At 55.8% G+C, this 15,810-nt stretch overlaps 1 protein-coding gene across 2 annotated transcripts in view; it reads right to left on the bottom strand.

The window, feature by feature from the left end:
- Positions 1 to 3,067: 3,067 nt before the first annotated feature.
- SRC (SRC proto-oncogene, non-receptor tyrosine kinase) overlaps positions 3,068 to 15,810 on the bottom strand; it is a 43,813-nt gene continuing 31,070 nt past the window's right edge. For both annotated transcript variants that reach the window (XM_080925283.1, XM_080925284.1), the window contains 10 exons: positions 15,507 to 15,606; positions 11,101 to 11,199; positions 10,826 to 10,929; positions 9,258 to 9,407; positions 8,027 to 8,182; positions 6,547 to 6,726; positions 6,014 to 6,090; positions 5,507 to 5,660; positions 5,273 to 5,404; positions 3,068 to 5,039 (listed from right to left, as the gene is read on the bottom strand). In XM_080925283.1, the coding sequence (XP_080781409.1) occupies positions 4,831 to 5,039; positions 5,273 to 5,404; positions 5,507 to 5,660; positions 6,014 to 6,090; positions 6,547 to 6,726; positions 8,027 to 8,182; positions 9,258 to 9,407; positions 10,826 to 10,929; positions 11,101 to 11,199; positions 15,507 to 15,606 (1,361 nt within the window). In that variant the 3' untranslated portion in view covers positions 3,068 to 4,830. The remainder of the gene's footprint in view (positions 5,040 to 5,272; positions 5,405 to 5,506; positions 5,661 to 6,013; positions 6,091 to 6,546; positions 6,727 to 8,026; positions 8,183 to 9,257; positions 9,408 to 10,825; positions 10,930 to 11,100; positions 11,200 to 15,506; positions 15,607 to 15,810) is intronic.

The following is a 15,810-nucleotide window of genomic DNA, read 5'->3' on the forward strand; positions in this document are numbered from 1 at the left end:
TGTAACCTGGGGCAGAGACACAGGAGACAAAGACTGGGAAACAGACAGGGAGGAGGCAGGATGGAGAGCACGCTGCCACAGCAGTGAGGCAATGTAGGAAGGTAGGTTACATGAAGCCACCCCTGTCCGTGCCGTGAAAGGGATCTTGGCACCAATTCTGCTGGATCCAGACACAGGAAAGTCTCAGCACCATACCACCAAGGCTGCACGCGTGCCTGTACCCCCTACAAACCCGTATCACAACCCTGCCACGTGCAGTGTGTCACCAACCACACCACACACACCAAGTGTGCTCTGTACCGCACTACACCTCACCTACCACTGAGGCCTCCCTCTACGTGTCACACTACCACAGTACAAACGCAACCACACCATGCATGTGCCACAGTCCACACAACTTGGGGATTCACACACCTGTGGGTGTCCTGGTGATGCCAGGAAAGGGAATCCAGACCCAATGAAACACATACACATGCATAAGCTCACATGCAGAAACACTGACACACGCTCACACTTCCATACATGCTTGCACACAGACACTCAAACATATAAAGCTCACATGCACATACAATTGATACATGCACTCTCTCTCTCTCTCTCTCTCTCTCTCTCTCTCTCTCTCTCACACACACACACACACACACACACACACACACACACACACACGCTCACACACATGCAAGCACATGCACCAGCATAACCAGACCTTTACTTTCCTGGGGCTCTCTACCCTACCATCCAGACAAGCCCAGGAGGTCCTGTCTCAATTTTCCGGAGGCCTAGGGGTTTTTCTGCATCTGTCCTGTCTTGTCATTTAAACAGAAGGTGGGTGGTGAGCCCACTTATTTGCTAGCTCAGAAGTTACAGTTGGGGCCACATCAGGGACTCCACACAAATCTGTCAAAGGAACAAGTGAATAAACCGTGGGGGAGGGATGAAAAATGTTCCGGGCATTTGAGAAGGGAAGGGAGGCTGAAGAGAGCTCCCAGGGTTTGCAGATTATAAAAACAGACTGGGGAGGGGCGGCACGGAGGGAGGCCCACACATCTGGAATAATCAGGATGGAGGAGGGAAACCTGGAAGGCGGCAGGAAATGGGTGAGTGAAGCCCCCCTAACCCACACCGAGCGCACACACATGCATGCACACAGTCTGTAAAAGCTGACACCATCGAGACTGGGCAGCTCCCTGGGGGCAGGGAGAGGAAGGAAGAGTGGACAGGGGCCTCTGTTTGCCCCTCTTCCTCCTTCACACACAGCTGGGTAGGAACAGCCACTCCACTGTTAATGTTTTCGGGAGAAACGATGGGAGTAAAGGAAACAACCCCCCACCCCACCAGCCGATGGCAGTGACCTCCAGAGCTGGAGACAGGGGGTTGAACAGCTTTGCAGAAACCCAGGCCTGCAGGGTAGGAGACAGGATGGGGGCTGGGCCCACCCCTTGCAGACCAGCAGATATCAAAGCCACGTGCATTTGTCTGTGACATGAATGAATAAATGAATGAGAAACAGATCTGCTGGGGTAAAGAGAGAGGGCCAGAGAGATAGAGGCAGAGAGATATCACATACACACACCATCCCGAGTATGAGACAAATGAAAGACAATAGTGACATAGGATTTTTTTTAAGGGTTTCTCTGCATAAACCTGGCTATCCCTGAACTCACTCTGTAGACCAGGCTGGACTCCAACTCAGAGATCCAGGATGACACCAGCAGATGTGTTAACACGAAAGGGGGACCTCATGGAACCTCAACAGGGAAAGCAGAGAGCAGGAGAGACAGCCTTCCCCAGGGGAGAGCACACCAACCTGGTGCCCATGATCAAACGGCCAGCTCTGAAAACAGGCACAGAAGTAACACACACACACACACACACACTTGGTGCTGAGCCTAGGCTAGAACTCTGTTCCGAGTTTCCCTAGGAAGGAACTGATGGAACTCAGTTGTGAACCAGTACAGGAGGACCCAAGGGACAGAGACAAAGAGACCAAAGAGACAAGGAAAATGGTGGGCGGCTAAACGGCACACACACCCCAGGGAGATGCCCTGCCCACTGGACAGGAGGGGCAGAGGAGTCTGGGGTAAAAGTGATGTTTGGTTTTGGTTTGTCCTTGTCTGTGCTTTTCTGAATGGTCCTACTCTGCAAGAAGAAAGACACATTATTCTTGCCACGGGGAAGTGTTTTCCCAGAAGAAAAACGTATGCAGAGAAGGAGCAAACCCAACATCGCGGGCCCCGAGGTCCGTGTCCTGAAGCCAGTGAAGCAGCCATAGGCTCAGGCCAAGCCACAGCTCCCCCCTCTGCTGTCTGCACCTGTCCCTGTCTCTCTCCCCCGTACCACATCTCCCCATGGTTAGGTCTCGGGGCCTCTTTCCCAGGCCCCCCAGTACCCAGTCCAGTGGATGAAGCTCAGTGAACAGCCAGTTTCTAACGATTCTGGGGCTTGGAGAGAACTTGCAGGGTGTTCTACGGCCTCTGATGGGTTTTGAAGGCTGAATAGGAGTTTCTAGCTTGTAAGGGATGAGAGATTTTCAGAGTAGAACAAGCCCTAGGCCCTGAATATGAAGCTGGAAATGTGTGAGGACAACAGGAAGGAAAAGACTGATGGTGGAAAGGGAAGGTTAGAACACTACATGGGGGTGGAGAGGAACTCTTCATGCCACACCACCTACACCCACATACCACACACACAGCACACCACACACTACCCCACACACAGCCACATACCACTGTCTTTGAGATAACCCAGGAACACATTCCATAGATGCTGGGCAGCTCCGCTCCATCCTGCCAGCCGCCCGAATCTCACAAACATCCTTGCCCTAAACTTGCTTCCTTCCCAGATCCTCAAGTAAGTGCAGACATGCTGCGTCTGTCCCATCTGATCAGCCCCAGGCCTGGAAGCCGCTAGCTGCAGGGAGCAAGGACTCTGTCTTCCATCACATCCAGGACTCTTAATCCCACACACTCAATGTTCAATAAACTGCTGGCCAAACTGAGGTCTGTTTGTGTTTAATCAGACAGTATGCAAAGTATATACAACCAGTCTGGGTCCCCTTCCCCCAAGCCTGGGCCATGGAATGTGGGATTCCCCAGGCCCTGCCAAGAGCTGGGGGACCCCAAGGCCTCTGCATCTGAAATCTACAAAACACTGTTAAAAAGAAAGAAAGGAAAAAAAAGGTTGAGGCCACCTTACACAAAGGTCCTTGGGCAGCTGGAGTCGGGTAGGGACAAAGAGGTGGCAAGCTCAGACTCGCCAGGAGCACGGGGAGACTTGGGCAGGAGACTATGAGAGTAAAGTGGAGATGTCAGGGCAGGCCCTGCTTGGCATCTGTCCCTGCAAGCAGGGCCTGGCTGGCTCGGGTCCCCAGCGGTGGGGACATTATTGCTGTGATGGAGCAATGGGTAAAATGGCCATGTCTGGGGACAGAGTAGAATGTTTTTATACATTAAATATGGACACGAGGGAAGACACACAGGCACATGTACACACACACACACACACACACACACACAGGGGCCCTTGGTTGAGATGCCACAAATCATCAACTACCCAGCTTACAGTTAGGGACACTGAGGCAGAGAGAAGCCACCACAGATCCCAAGGCTGGGCAGAAGAGCCAGGGACCAAGCAGTCAGTTGTGTGCTGGTCCAGCCATGCTCCCCTCAGATGCCCAGCGGTGGAACTATCTGTACAGGGGCTGAGCAAGGGCAGAAGCCATCGTCACAGGGGCAGAGAGTGTAGCGTAGAGAGGGCAGAGTCAGTGTTGGTACACAGCAGTAAGGATCCGTGCCCTCCTTTCCCCAGCCAGGAACTCCTCTCCCTCCCTCCCTGTGAGTTAAGGGGTCCCAGCATGAGCTGGAGAGGAAGGGCCGGGTGTTGAAATGATCAGGACAAATGGAGGAGCAGGGCTCCCCACTTCTTAGCTGACTACCTCTACCTGACTACCTCTGCAGCCTGAGAGCTCACTCTACTTCATGGCTGGCTCTTAAGGTCAAAGGCCACCCGCCCTGTGACAAAAGTCTGCTCCACACCATCGCTTTCTACCCCTCACGCCTGGCTCGGCCTCCTCCCCACTGACAGACCCAGGCGCTTCAGCGGCAGCAGAACCCTGACGACTTGAAGCCACTCCCAGGCCCCAGCCTGCCCCACTGCCTTGGAGGACAGTTCTCGTTAGTTCCTGAGGAAGACAGAGAGAGCACCAGGTGCCAAGCCCACCTCAACCCTAATCTGCCCGTGGTCTTGGGCAGGTCACAGCCCCTCCTACAGAGAAATGAGGGCAATGTGTCTGTGATCTCAAGGGTCCCTTGTGGAGGACAGGGCTGAGGGAGTGCTCGCTCTGACACTTTATCCCAACTGGTGTTGGGCCTTGGGTTGTCTAGCTCGAGAGCCATGGAAGAGGATTCTAGACCCAGTGATCCACCCAAAAGCCTCCAACAAGGATGGCTAGGGGCAGGAAGTCCATAAAGGCCAAGGGCTGGAGCTGGGCCTCATTCCTCTTTGGAAAGGCTCTTTGGCCAGCTTGAAACAGACCCAGGGTGAAGAGACCAGGGAGGAGTGAGGTGAGTGGAGAGGGTTGTGGTTGGAAAACCATCCCCCAGCTCTGCTTGTCACCCAGTGTCCTGTGAGAAGCAGGCAGACTCCAGAGGCTATGGCAGGCGTGGGACAGTCCCTGTACCAGCCTCAACCTGCTCCTGTCCCTGAAGCCCTTCCATGCTCCAAAAGGGGCACTGCTGAGGCAACTCAGCCCCAGAGAGAGGATGAAGGGAGGCAGGTGCATCAGAGGCGACACCCAGAAGCCTAGAGGTGACAGTTCTGCACACACAGTTCCTATAGGTTCTCCCCGGGCTGGTACTGCGGCTCAGTGGACGTGAAGTAGTCCTCAAGGAAGGCCTGCAGGTACTCGAAGGTGGGCCGCTCCTCGGGCTCTTTCCGCCAGCACTGGCACATGAGCTCATGCAGGGACTCGGGGCACTCGGGGGGACAAGGCATCCGGTAACCCCTCTCTACCTGGTCCAGCACCTCTCGGTTCACCATTCCTATGAACAGAGAAGGGGCATGAGGAGGTGGCTCCAGAGACTGGCACAGCCTAGACAGCTCTTTCCCCATGGTGTTCAGAACCCTGTCTCAGAGGCTGAGTCCTGACCAGAGGCAGCCTGTAATCAGAGATCAGCCTCTTTGACACACCCAGCCTGGAAAGAGGAAGCCCAGGGGTTGGGGGGGAGGGGGAGAAGAAGGGGGGGGAGGCTTCAGGGACACAGGTCCTCCTCACCAGGATAGGGCACTCTTCCCTTAGTGGTGAGCTCCGTCAGCAGAATCCCAAAGGACCACACATCCGACTTGATGGTGAACCTGCCAAACAGAGCAGCTTCGGGGGCGGTCCACTTGATGGGGAATTTGGCACCTATAAGCAAGAAAGCACAGGGTATCACTACCAGTCTACCGCAGGGGCATCACTCTCATTTCCACCAGACTGATACCATCAGGTAACCCACGGTGCTCCCACCTTGCCGGGCTGTGTATTCATTGTCTTCTATGAGGCGGGCAAGCCCAAAGTCGGCCACTTTGCACACGAGGTTCTCCCCAACCAGGATATTGGCGGCTCGGAGGTCCCGGTGCACGTAGTTCATCCGCTCCACGTAGGCCATGCCTGAAGCGATCTGTAAAGACAGAGAGCCACGCCCATCCCTGTGTTGTAAGCAGGTGCCTGGGGCTGCTCATTCCTGGGGATAGAAGGAAACCCAAACACTGCCCGTCTGATGTCTTTCCTGTTGTCCCAAGTCCCCTCGCTGAACCTCGGTTTCCCTATCTAGCAAATGGAAGTAATAAATTTAAACTTTTAATGTTTGATTTTCATTCTTAATGATGTGCCTCTGACTCCCAGGGATGGTATGTGTACTCCAGGCGCCTGCAAGGTGAGACTCTGGTGTAATGAAAGCAGACATCCTGAAGGGGGCGCTCTGAGCTCCGGCGCTAAAGGTGCAGGAAGGTGGAAGGTGGGGGGGGAACTCACCTGAGCAGACATGTCCACCAGCTGGGGTAACCGCAAGTATTTGCCCGTTTCCCCCTTGAGAAAGTCCAGCAGACTCCCTGGAGAGAGAAATCCAGCTCTAGCCTTGCCTGGGTCTCCCTGTGCAGGAAACTGTGGCTCCCAGATCCCAGGCCCCTGCTCAAAGGTCAAGGAATCCTACTGGGCCCCTGTGGTAAGGTGGGTAGGGAGGAAGGCAGGCAGAACAACATGGGGTTGTAAGATGCAAAAGATTATGTGTAAAGCCCAAGACAAATAGGTTTATCAGGACCAAACCGGCCAGCCAGTGGCTGCCTGGCGCTGGAACTGGAGAGTCACATCACTAAGGGCAGCAGAGAACTCTGGGCTAATGGAGATGCTATACATGTCTTTGTTTTGAGACAGGGTCTCAAGTAAGCCAACTCAATGTGCAACGGAGGCTGACCTCGAACTCTGGATCCTCTTGCCTCTACCTCTCTGGTGCTGGGATTACGGGAATGTGTCATCACGCCTAATTCTTGCAGTACACAAGGCCTTACCCTTGTTCATGTACTCTGTCACGATGTAAATGGGTTCTTCGGACACCACGGCATAAAGCTGAACCAGTTTCTCATGCCTCAGTTTCTTCATGACTTGGGCCTCCTGCAGGAAAGCCTCTGGAGACATGGTGCCTGGCTTCAGGGTTTTGATGGCAACCCTCGTGGTGCCATTCCAGGTCCCTGTCATGGAGGGACATAGCAACATCAGCACAGGCCACCATTCTGTTGCGCTGGGACCACCCAGGCTAGCCCACATGGGTGGCTGTCTCAACCCCTGCCTCTGAACTCATGGCATGAGCTCCGGTAAGGCCGGAAACCATACTGAGACTCTCTGTTCCCACTTAGGAATGGAGACCCCTCCCAGGGCTGTGAAATGTGTGTCTGGAGCCTGCTCATCAGTAATTGCTACTAGGATGTTAGGAAGGCTGCCAGGAGGCAGGAGCAGCCTGAGAGGTGAGCAGTCAGCACAAGCAACCAGAACACAGCACAGAGGAGAGGGAGGGCTGTGTCTGGGGCCATTGGGGCCAAGAGGTCAATTTGGCGCCTGTGCTACATTAGGCAGGGAACTGACAGGCCAGCCTGGGAGACTTCCTTATCACAGGGGCGGGTCTGAGGGTAGCCTGGGTCAGCTCTCTAGCCAGATTCCTGGCGGTTGCTGGTCTGTGCAGAACTCTGGGAAACGGTGGGGAGTCCTCAGATCCTCACCACACACCGAGACTCAGAGTTGAGACCTTCCTTTTGGTCTTCACTTTAAAGCGGGTTTCTCCCTCTACCCTTCTTCCTCACAACCCAGGACTTCCCTTGCCCACCTGGCCCGGCCCCTCTAGTGCCCTCTGAAAGGGAGACCGTGAAGCAACAACAGCTACTCCTGCCCCAATGACCTCCCTCTACTTCTGTGGGCAGAGGCAGCCGAAGACAGGGGAGCCTGGGTTTGGCTAGGGCAGCTCAATGTCCCTGCGGCTTCTCAATGGCTGCCCAATTAGACAGGAAACCGGACACTGGCTTCCCCACTACTCCCTCCACACAGTGCTGTCTCTTTCAGTGCTGAGCTAATATGGAGATGCCTCTAAAAGCTTAACACTGGCCCCTAGTTCACATCAGGAGGCTGAGGCTTAGTGTGAGACCTGGCCACACTCACTAAGGCTCGTGAAGACTGTGGTGCCCGGTTCCCAGCAGCTCTTGGTACACAGATGCCCTAGTCTTCAGGGGCACGGGCTACAGGGAATCAGTCAGGTATCCACCTAAGTGCTGACCCTAGTTGAGTTATCATGTGGTGGGAGGGGGGCTGGAGGTGAGCAAAGTATGTTACATGTGGGTTTCCAAGTGTCACAGAAAAACCTAATAATGTGTACAGTTAATGTACAACAATGAAAAAAAAAAAAACAACAGAGCCAGTTGTTCAGTAGAGACAATTAAAGAGAGGGACTCGGGGTCTTTGAGCTGTCTAGTTGGGATGGGGACAGGGGTGTGTGTTCCTTACCCATCCACACCTCTCCGAAGCAACCCTGGCCCAACTTGACCTCCAGCCGCAGGGACTCCCGGGGGATCTCCCACGCATCCTTGGCCAGGCCCTGGGTCTGAGGCTTAGATGTGGGACACACAGTAGTGAGACGGTGACACAGGCCATCAGCATGTTCTGGAGATGGAGGCAGGGAATGGGGCTCAGGCAGGATCGCACAGCAAGCTGACCTCCCTGTCCTGTGTGTATAGCCCTACGCGTCATGTGCACATTGGCTCTGGGAGCAGGCACACACCCTCCTATAGACCTCTATTCCCCAAGGGCCTGTGGCACAAAAGTCTGCTCAAATCACTCCTTTGAGAGCATCAGAAGTAGTGAGGAACAGGTGTGAGAGCCTGCCCTAGGGAGGCCACACCTCTACCCAGGTCACCTAGCAAGATGTCAGGACACAGATGTAACAGATAGTTTGGGAGGAGAGTCAAGCAGGCTTTAGGAATCCTCTGGGAGCCCTGGAAGGCATTCCAGAGGATGAGGTTCCTGGCCTGGATTTGAGGGGTAACTAGGCGGCGCCCACACAGCACATCACCTGTGCAAAGCCCAAGACAAGAGCAGCTGTGGGGCTGGAGGAGGTGCCGGGAGGTGGGAAGCTGTAGGTGAGGTTGGAGAAACTGACAGGTAAAGGCACGAAGCAACCTTTAGCCATCCTGGCTTGGGGCCTTGGGACTGACTGGATCACAGGGTTCCAAGGTAGCCCTGAAGGATTTGGTCTGGGGACCAAATGATCCCCAGAGCAGAACCAGACGGACGGGGGTGGGGGGCAGCTAGTCCTAGAGAGGCTGGAGGCCTAGGCCAAGGAGGCAGCTCAACTAGCTACACCTGAAACAGCCATGCACAGAAGGGAACACACCAACCCCATCTTTGCACACGGCCCGCAGCCCTGCTCCAGCCCGCTCTGCAGCTCTCTGTCAAAGCCTCCCCCTCCTTCTCTCCCAGGAACCGGTTCAGACCAGTCTTAGGGCTGCAGAAACAATCAACACCAGCCTCTGGCCCCTCCCCTCTCTCTTGCTCAAGGCAGACCCCCTCCCCACCAGCCAGCTGCAGAGGAAGGAGAGGAGGGGGGCTGGACAGGGAGGGAGGAGAGAAACGAAATGGAGCGGAGGCAGGGAAGGAAGAGGCATCCCAGGGGTGAGGAGGCACACCCTGCGGCACCCTGCTCCCTTGGGTGAGCCCCCACAGGGCCGGGGACACTCACTGGAGTAGTAAGCCACAAGTTGCTGCAGGCTGTTGAACTGCGTGCGGGAGGTGATGTAGAACCCGCCATTGTCCAATTTGCGGATCTTGTAGTGTTTCACATTTAGGCCCTTGGCATTGTCGAAGTCGGATACAGAGAGGCAGTAGGCACCTGTGGATAGGCAGGACCGAGACCCCCGAGGCACCCTGCTAGTGTGCTCCTTGCCCGAGGAAGTGAGTTAGCCCCACTCTCTTTCAGCCCCCAGTGTGCCGAGAGGAACGGGTTCCAGGGCAGCCATGTAGGCACAGCCAGGCAAAGCACAAAACCCCCGATGGCAGAGATCCCCCACCCCCAAACTCGCAGCCCTAGTAAGACATCTGAATTCCAAATGTGCTCACAACCATGAGACCCTGACAAGCCGATGCCTGTCCTCTCTGTTTCTTACACAGTGACACTATCGTGAGGGCTCACATGGACCAAGCACTCCATAAATGCGGGCTACTGCCCTCTCTGGGTATGCCCACTCCTGTGTCTGCCCTGTTCTGCCTACTGGGGACCAGCTGAGCAGACAGGAGTATGGGCTGGCTACGAGGACTTGTGCAGGAGGTACATTGAGTGTGGCCTGCGGGCTGTGCCCCGGCCCTTCCACTTTGGAACCTAGAACAACTGCAGCTGGGAATGTCCTGAATAGAAACCTTTGTTAAATAAAGCCCGGACAGCCTTAGGAAGAGGTGGGCGCAGGGTCCAGGGACCTGCCAGGCATGGGCAGTCCCGAAGACTGACCGACACCCACTGAGGAGACCCTGGAGCCCGCCTGGACTTTGACAGGTAACTAGGATGATCTTCTGGAAACACGTGAGTGAGTCAGGCAGGACTAGGCCACCCTAACCTGTCTCAAAGCAACACTGGGAAGTCATGTTTTCTACAGTCATGTGCACACAGAAGACACAGGCTGGTGGCACACCTATGTCCAGTGGCTACATACCCCGAAGTCCCAGGATCCAGGACCACACCACACCACACCTCACTTCAGCAACACAGGCCAACACACACACACACACACACACACACACACACAGCCTCGCACATCACTGTGTACTGTGCACAGCGCACGGGGGGGGGGGGGCGCGCATGCACTGTGCACTTTTCCATCTCCCGCTGAGCCCCAGGCCCACAGGAAGCAGGCCTGGCTTGGTTGCCATGGTGATGGGCTAGGAGAAAGGGCAGAAACAGCAGAGACAGTCTGTGCGGGAAGGGCAAGGCCAGAAAAGGCCCCTGGGAGAGGGAAAAGAGAAACAAGAGGGGCACACTGCTTCTGTTCCCATCCTGAGAACACATCTCCAGCTGTGTCACACTCCTGGTCACCTGCACCCACTACCTGTGTGAGAAACTGAGGCCAGAGGAAAGCCTCAACTTTCATGTCCTGACCACTTCTGGATCACTCAGTCTTCCTCCAGTACCACCTGAACTTTAATTCCTGCCATCCCCTCCCCATCCCAAGTACCAAACTCCTACTCACTCTCCAATACCCAGCTCAAATAATACCCTCAAAGCCGAGTTCTGCCGGCCACATGGGTGCTCAGGCCTACCTTTTGTAGTCTCACTCTCCCGCACGAGGAAGGTCCCTCTTGGGTTCTCAGCATTGAGCAGTAGCCGCTCTGATTCCCGTCTAGTGATCTTGCCAAAGTACCACCTGGGGAGGGAGGGACGAGACTTGTGTCTGTTGGCCAGGGTTTGCTGCCCACAATGCTGGCTCTGGGTAATGGGGTCTCAGGATAGCCAGCCTGCTGCCCACTCAGGACCACGAGGGACCCTGTTCTAGAGGAGGCAGTGGCAGCAGACCATAGCCGAACAACATACTCACTCCTCAGCCTGGATGGAGTCGGAGGGTGCCACGTAGTTGCTGGGGATGTAACCGGTCTGTCCTGTGCTCAGTGAGTGTGCCAGCCACCAGTCTCCCTCTCTGAGCAGGAGGGAGGGAGCAAAGAATGGTGTCACCAGGGGAGCAGGGTGGGTGACCTTCACTTCTTCAGGTGCACGGCCAGGCTAGCCAGGCTCGGCAGCAAGGGGACCTGGGTGAGCCTGTGTACACAGAAAGCCAGCAGGAACTGGCCTGGACCCTCCACCTCCTTGACACACTGACCCAGAGGGATGTCACCTAAAACCTCAGCAGAACTGAGCCCCATCCACCCAAGACTGAACTGTCCAGATGTGCACAGCGGCCTGCGGGTGCCAAGGGCTGCCTTAGGAGAGAGGAAGCTCCCTGCCTGGGGGAGGAGAAGGGAGAAGCAGGAGAAGACAGATGCCAGATTAGACCTTCAAAGTCTCCCCAAGCCCTGGGAGCCCTAATGCCCAGTGGAGACAAGAGCCGGCCCTTCTGGCCCAGGAATAGTTCAGGCCCATTCCTTCAAGCAAGCAGTTCTCGCCCCTGTCCCAAATCATAGCTCATGCCTACAAAGTTCTTAACCGAACTACAGGCCTCCTCCTGCAGCCTACACCTGTTTGTGGGGAAAGTGAAGCCACAGAGAACTGGGCCATGCCCAAAGTCACACAGCAAGTCACGGGGACCGAGGTGGCCGAGACTCAAAGCTCAGGACCTGCTACACACCAACTGCCCCAGGAAGAGGGGGAGGAGGGAGAAGGTCAGGAAGGAGGAGGGATCCCAGCAGGATTCGGGCTCTGGGCCAGGGCAGGAGGAGGAGGGGCAGAAGTACCTTTGCAGCCATCTGAATGTGAACCAGGTCTGGCTGGAGCAGGGGTCCAGAGACAGAGGAGGGAGGAGCAAGCGAGAGCCCGACAGGAGAGAAGAGGCAGAGATGGGGGGTGGTGAGAGACCGTAGCAGGGGGGCCAAGGGAGAGAGCGAGAGGAGCCAGGCAGTGCTGGGGACACTGGGAACAGGGTCCAGGGGGCAGCCAGAGACCTCACATCCAAAGCAACCAAAGGGGACAGGGAGAAGGTTGGAGATTTGAGGGGAGATGGAGGACAAGGCCTGGGAGCTAGGGTCTAGCCCTTGCCACACCCCCTGTACAGACGGGAAGACAGGCTGGAGAAACAAAGGACTCTGCAAGGTCACACAGCCAGGCCAGGTGCCTCCCTGCCGGTCCATGAGGCTCAATGGCTCTTGCAGCTCTTCATGCAAGGCTTGGGGAGTAGACAAGATGGGGTTCAAATTAGTCAGCTGGTGACCTTGGCCCTGCCTTGATCCTGAGACGGCGGCACTGCCTCCCCACCCTGGCCTCGAGTCACACAGTTCCGACTTGAAGGCACTGGCGGTCTGAGCACGTCTGCCCAGCTTCACAGATGGAGAAGTTGAGGCCAGGAGCAAGCAGAGCTGAGGAACCTGGAGGCCGGGTGAGCATCGGACCCTGGCTTGGCTAAGGCTGGGCCAGAGGGGCCCCTTCAGATGGACATGCACAGTGAAGAGGGTGTGAGTGGAGTCGTGAGGGGCACACACACAGGCAAGGTGCAAGCTCACCCAGCACCCCTGCTCCAGAGCTCCACCCCTGCTGGGCGTACACACTTCCGTCTGGTTTGACCTCAAAGATCATCCAACAAGGAAAAAGGCAAGGCCCCCACCCCCACCCCAGCTGACGAAACTACATTTGAGAGAGGCGGAAGACCCAGTCACTCTGGTAGGAGAGACCAGTGTTTTCTTTATAGAGTAGAGGAAACTGAGGCACAGAGGAGGAGAGGGTTTGCCCAAAGCCACACAGCATAGTCAATGGCAGAGAGGCTGAAATCAGAGGTCCCCTAATATCCACACCCAAATACAGCACACTCTCCAAATCCACAGAGGCTGAGATCCCCAGAAGCCAGGGGACAAGAGACAGGGAGACAGGAGACTGGGGCAGAAGACAGGCTTGTACCAGGATGGAACCCCAGTGTGACATCAGAGACCACAAAATTAGGTGGCCAAACTGTAGCCAGAGCGAGCAAACTGGCCTGACATCTGCCCACAGGTCCCTAGGGGCTCACTTAGGGGCTCACTGGTCTGTTTGGGGGCTACCTCCACAAGAAAATGGACAGAGATGTACCTAACTGCTCCCCGGCCCCCATCTGAAGGCTGAGCTCCCTTGCTGGCTCCAAGAAGGTCAAATGTCAGTGTATAGACCAGCATGGAGTAGGCGCTAACTCAAATAGAGCTGTTGGTATCCCAGGAGCTGAACAGGAACTGAACCCCTAAACCACGTCTCCCAGCATGCCTGCAATGCCCACCCCAACCTTCAAAACCCAAAGCGGAGTACTAAAGCCCTCTCTGGGTTTTAGTGTTCACATTTCTAAGGGAGGTAATATTTAGTCTCTAGTAAGTAGAGTCTGTACATAGCTTCAGGCTGAGCCCAGGGTAGGGATGACCACCTAGGCTTCAGTGTACCTGCCCTAGAAACGGGCATCAATTCCCACTTCCTATGCCAAGGGTCTAGGAGAAGAGACTTGGGTAGTCAGGGACTGGCTGGGCAGGGGTCTGGCACTCTCCCATGATAGGGGCCCCAGTATGTCAGCTAGGAAGAGGTGCCAGGCCGAGCTGAAAATAATGACATTGTCCACTGGGCAGAACTGCTTGACACCTGAACTTTTCTGAGTCTGGGTAGTGCAGGGGTTGGTAAGGAGGCCTCAGCCGCAGGTCTAATAGCCAGATCCTAGCCCCAGCATTCCTGTGACCCCACCACCCCGGGACCACCAGTGGATGAGACTCCTTTGTGACTGACTCCAACTGTACAAGTCCCTACCACCCTAAAAGGCAATGAGAAGGGAGAAAGAAACTGCACCCCCTAAAGGAGTGGAGGCTGCTGTGACCCCAGAGTAAGAGACAGAGTCTAAGTCCCCAAGCCTTCCCTGCCTCCTGTCACCTGTGCAGAGACTCCTCACAGGGTGGGTGGGTCACCCTTCAAGGTCTGAGGGCATTCCTTCCCTTAGCCCTGCCTGTCAGCTGTGTGACTCTGGTCGGTCAACTTCCCTCTCAGTGGCAGGGTCACACTGCTCCTCCTCCGGGCCACCAATGCCACCAGCAGCTGGGGACATGGGGACTCAGGAGCTTCCCACTAGGATGGAAAGAGCAGCTGGCCACTCTGATGAGGAGGTACAGTGGCGGCCCCTTCCCCAGGGTGCCAGTCCAGGAGAAAGTGAGGAAACACCCAGGTTCCATTCTGGGCTTACTATTTAGTAGCCACATGACCTTGGACAAGGGCCTTCACGACTTTGAGCCTCAGTTTCCTGTTCACAAAATACAGTCAGCCCCTCCACCATCGCTGCTACCCCAAGGATCCGAGATAAGGAGATGGAGGGGTATGAATGTGAGTGACCGGCACAGCGTATAGAACCTGCCTGCTCACACGGAGGGCAGTCCCACCAGGGATCTTGAGGGATGAATAGGAGTTCACCAGATGGATACAGGAGAAGAAATGTTTCAGGCAGACAGAGTGACATGCATTAGGACTGGGAGACACCAGCAGAGAAATGGGAAGCCTACCTCCTTTAGCCAGACTTTTGGAGCACTCAGATGAATCCTCTCTACCTTCCAAAACAGCTCAAATCAAAGTCCCCACGCCTTACCTGCTCCAGGGAGAGGCCCTCACAGCCCAGAACATACCTCCACCCATCAGCTGCCCCCTCCCAGGGATGCTGCCCACCACCCTTACCTGCAGTGGCTCACTGTGGCTCACTGTCCTTCCTTGGATAGACAGGCAGTCCGATAGACAGCCCCCACTCCCGGGGTCATCTCCCAGGAACCCCAGCCTGCTTCTCCCCACCCCTGGCCTGCTCTGGTGTAACCTCTCCCCACCACACTCCCTCCCTCCCTAGCCTCCAGAATACACTGGGCCCTGCCTGTAGCTGGCACCCAATGTGGAATCCCAAATCAGAAGAGGGAGGAAGAGAGCTAACAGGAAGGTGCGAGGAGAAGATGGAGGGTCAGCTCAAACAGGTGGGATGCAGGATAAACTAAAGGGACAGGGAAAGAGCTGGAAACACACAGGGTAAGTGGAGGAAGCGCATGCAGAGGGCAGCCCCCAGCCTCAGCGAAGCATCCCCCTCTACCTGGCCTCGGTACACACCTGACATCCACCTTCCTCCTAAGGGCCAGCGAGAGAGAAGCAGAGAGAAGGAGAGGCTGAGGTTCGAAGACAGGGCCCAGGACAAAGGAGGAGACTGGTTGGGGTCTAGGGAGGACCACCACCCACCAAGGACAGAAGCAGCCCTGTAGGCTCTGCACTGCCCTCTGCTGGCAGCTCTGGGTATAGACGACCCCCGTGCTTCCCTGCCGGGTCACTCACGTGTTATTGACAATCTGCAGCCGCTCCCCTTTCTTGAAGGACAGGTCAGTCTCTGTCCGCGACTCATAGTCATAGAGGGCCACAAAGGTGGTCACCCCACCTGCAGAGAGGGATGGGGGGTGTCAGAGCACAGGAGACTGCCTTCCTCACCGACCAGCCTGTCTGAGAGGGAGCTGAGTAGCCTTGTGCCCCCCTGCTGGGCTGTAGACAAAGTGCTCCTGGTCTGATGTTTCTATTGGCACAAGCAGACGCCCCAGAGAACAGACTCCCTTACCCTGCACTCAGACCCAGCACACAGTAGATG

This window comes from Micromys minutus (assembly GCF_963924665.1).
Source record: "Micromys minutus genome assembly, chromosome: 11".
Taxonomy (NCBI): domain Eukaryota; kingdom Metazoa; phylum Chordata; class Mammalia; order Rodentia; family Muridae; genus Micromys; species Micromys minutus.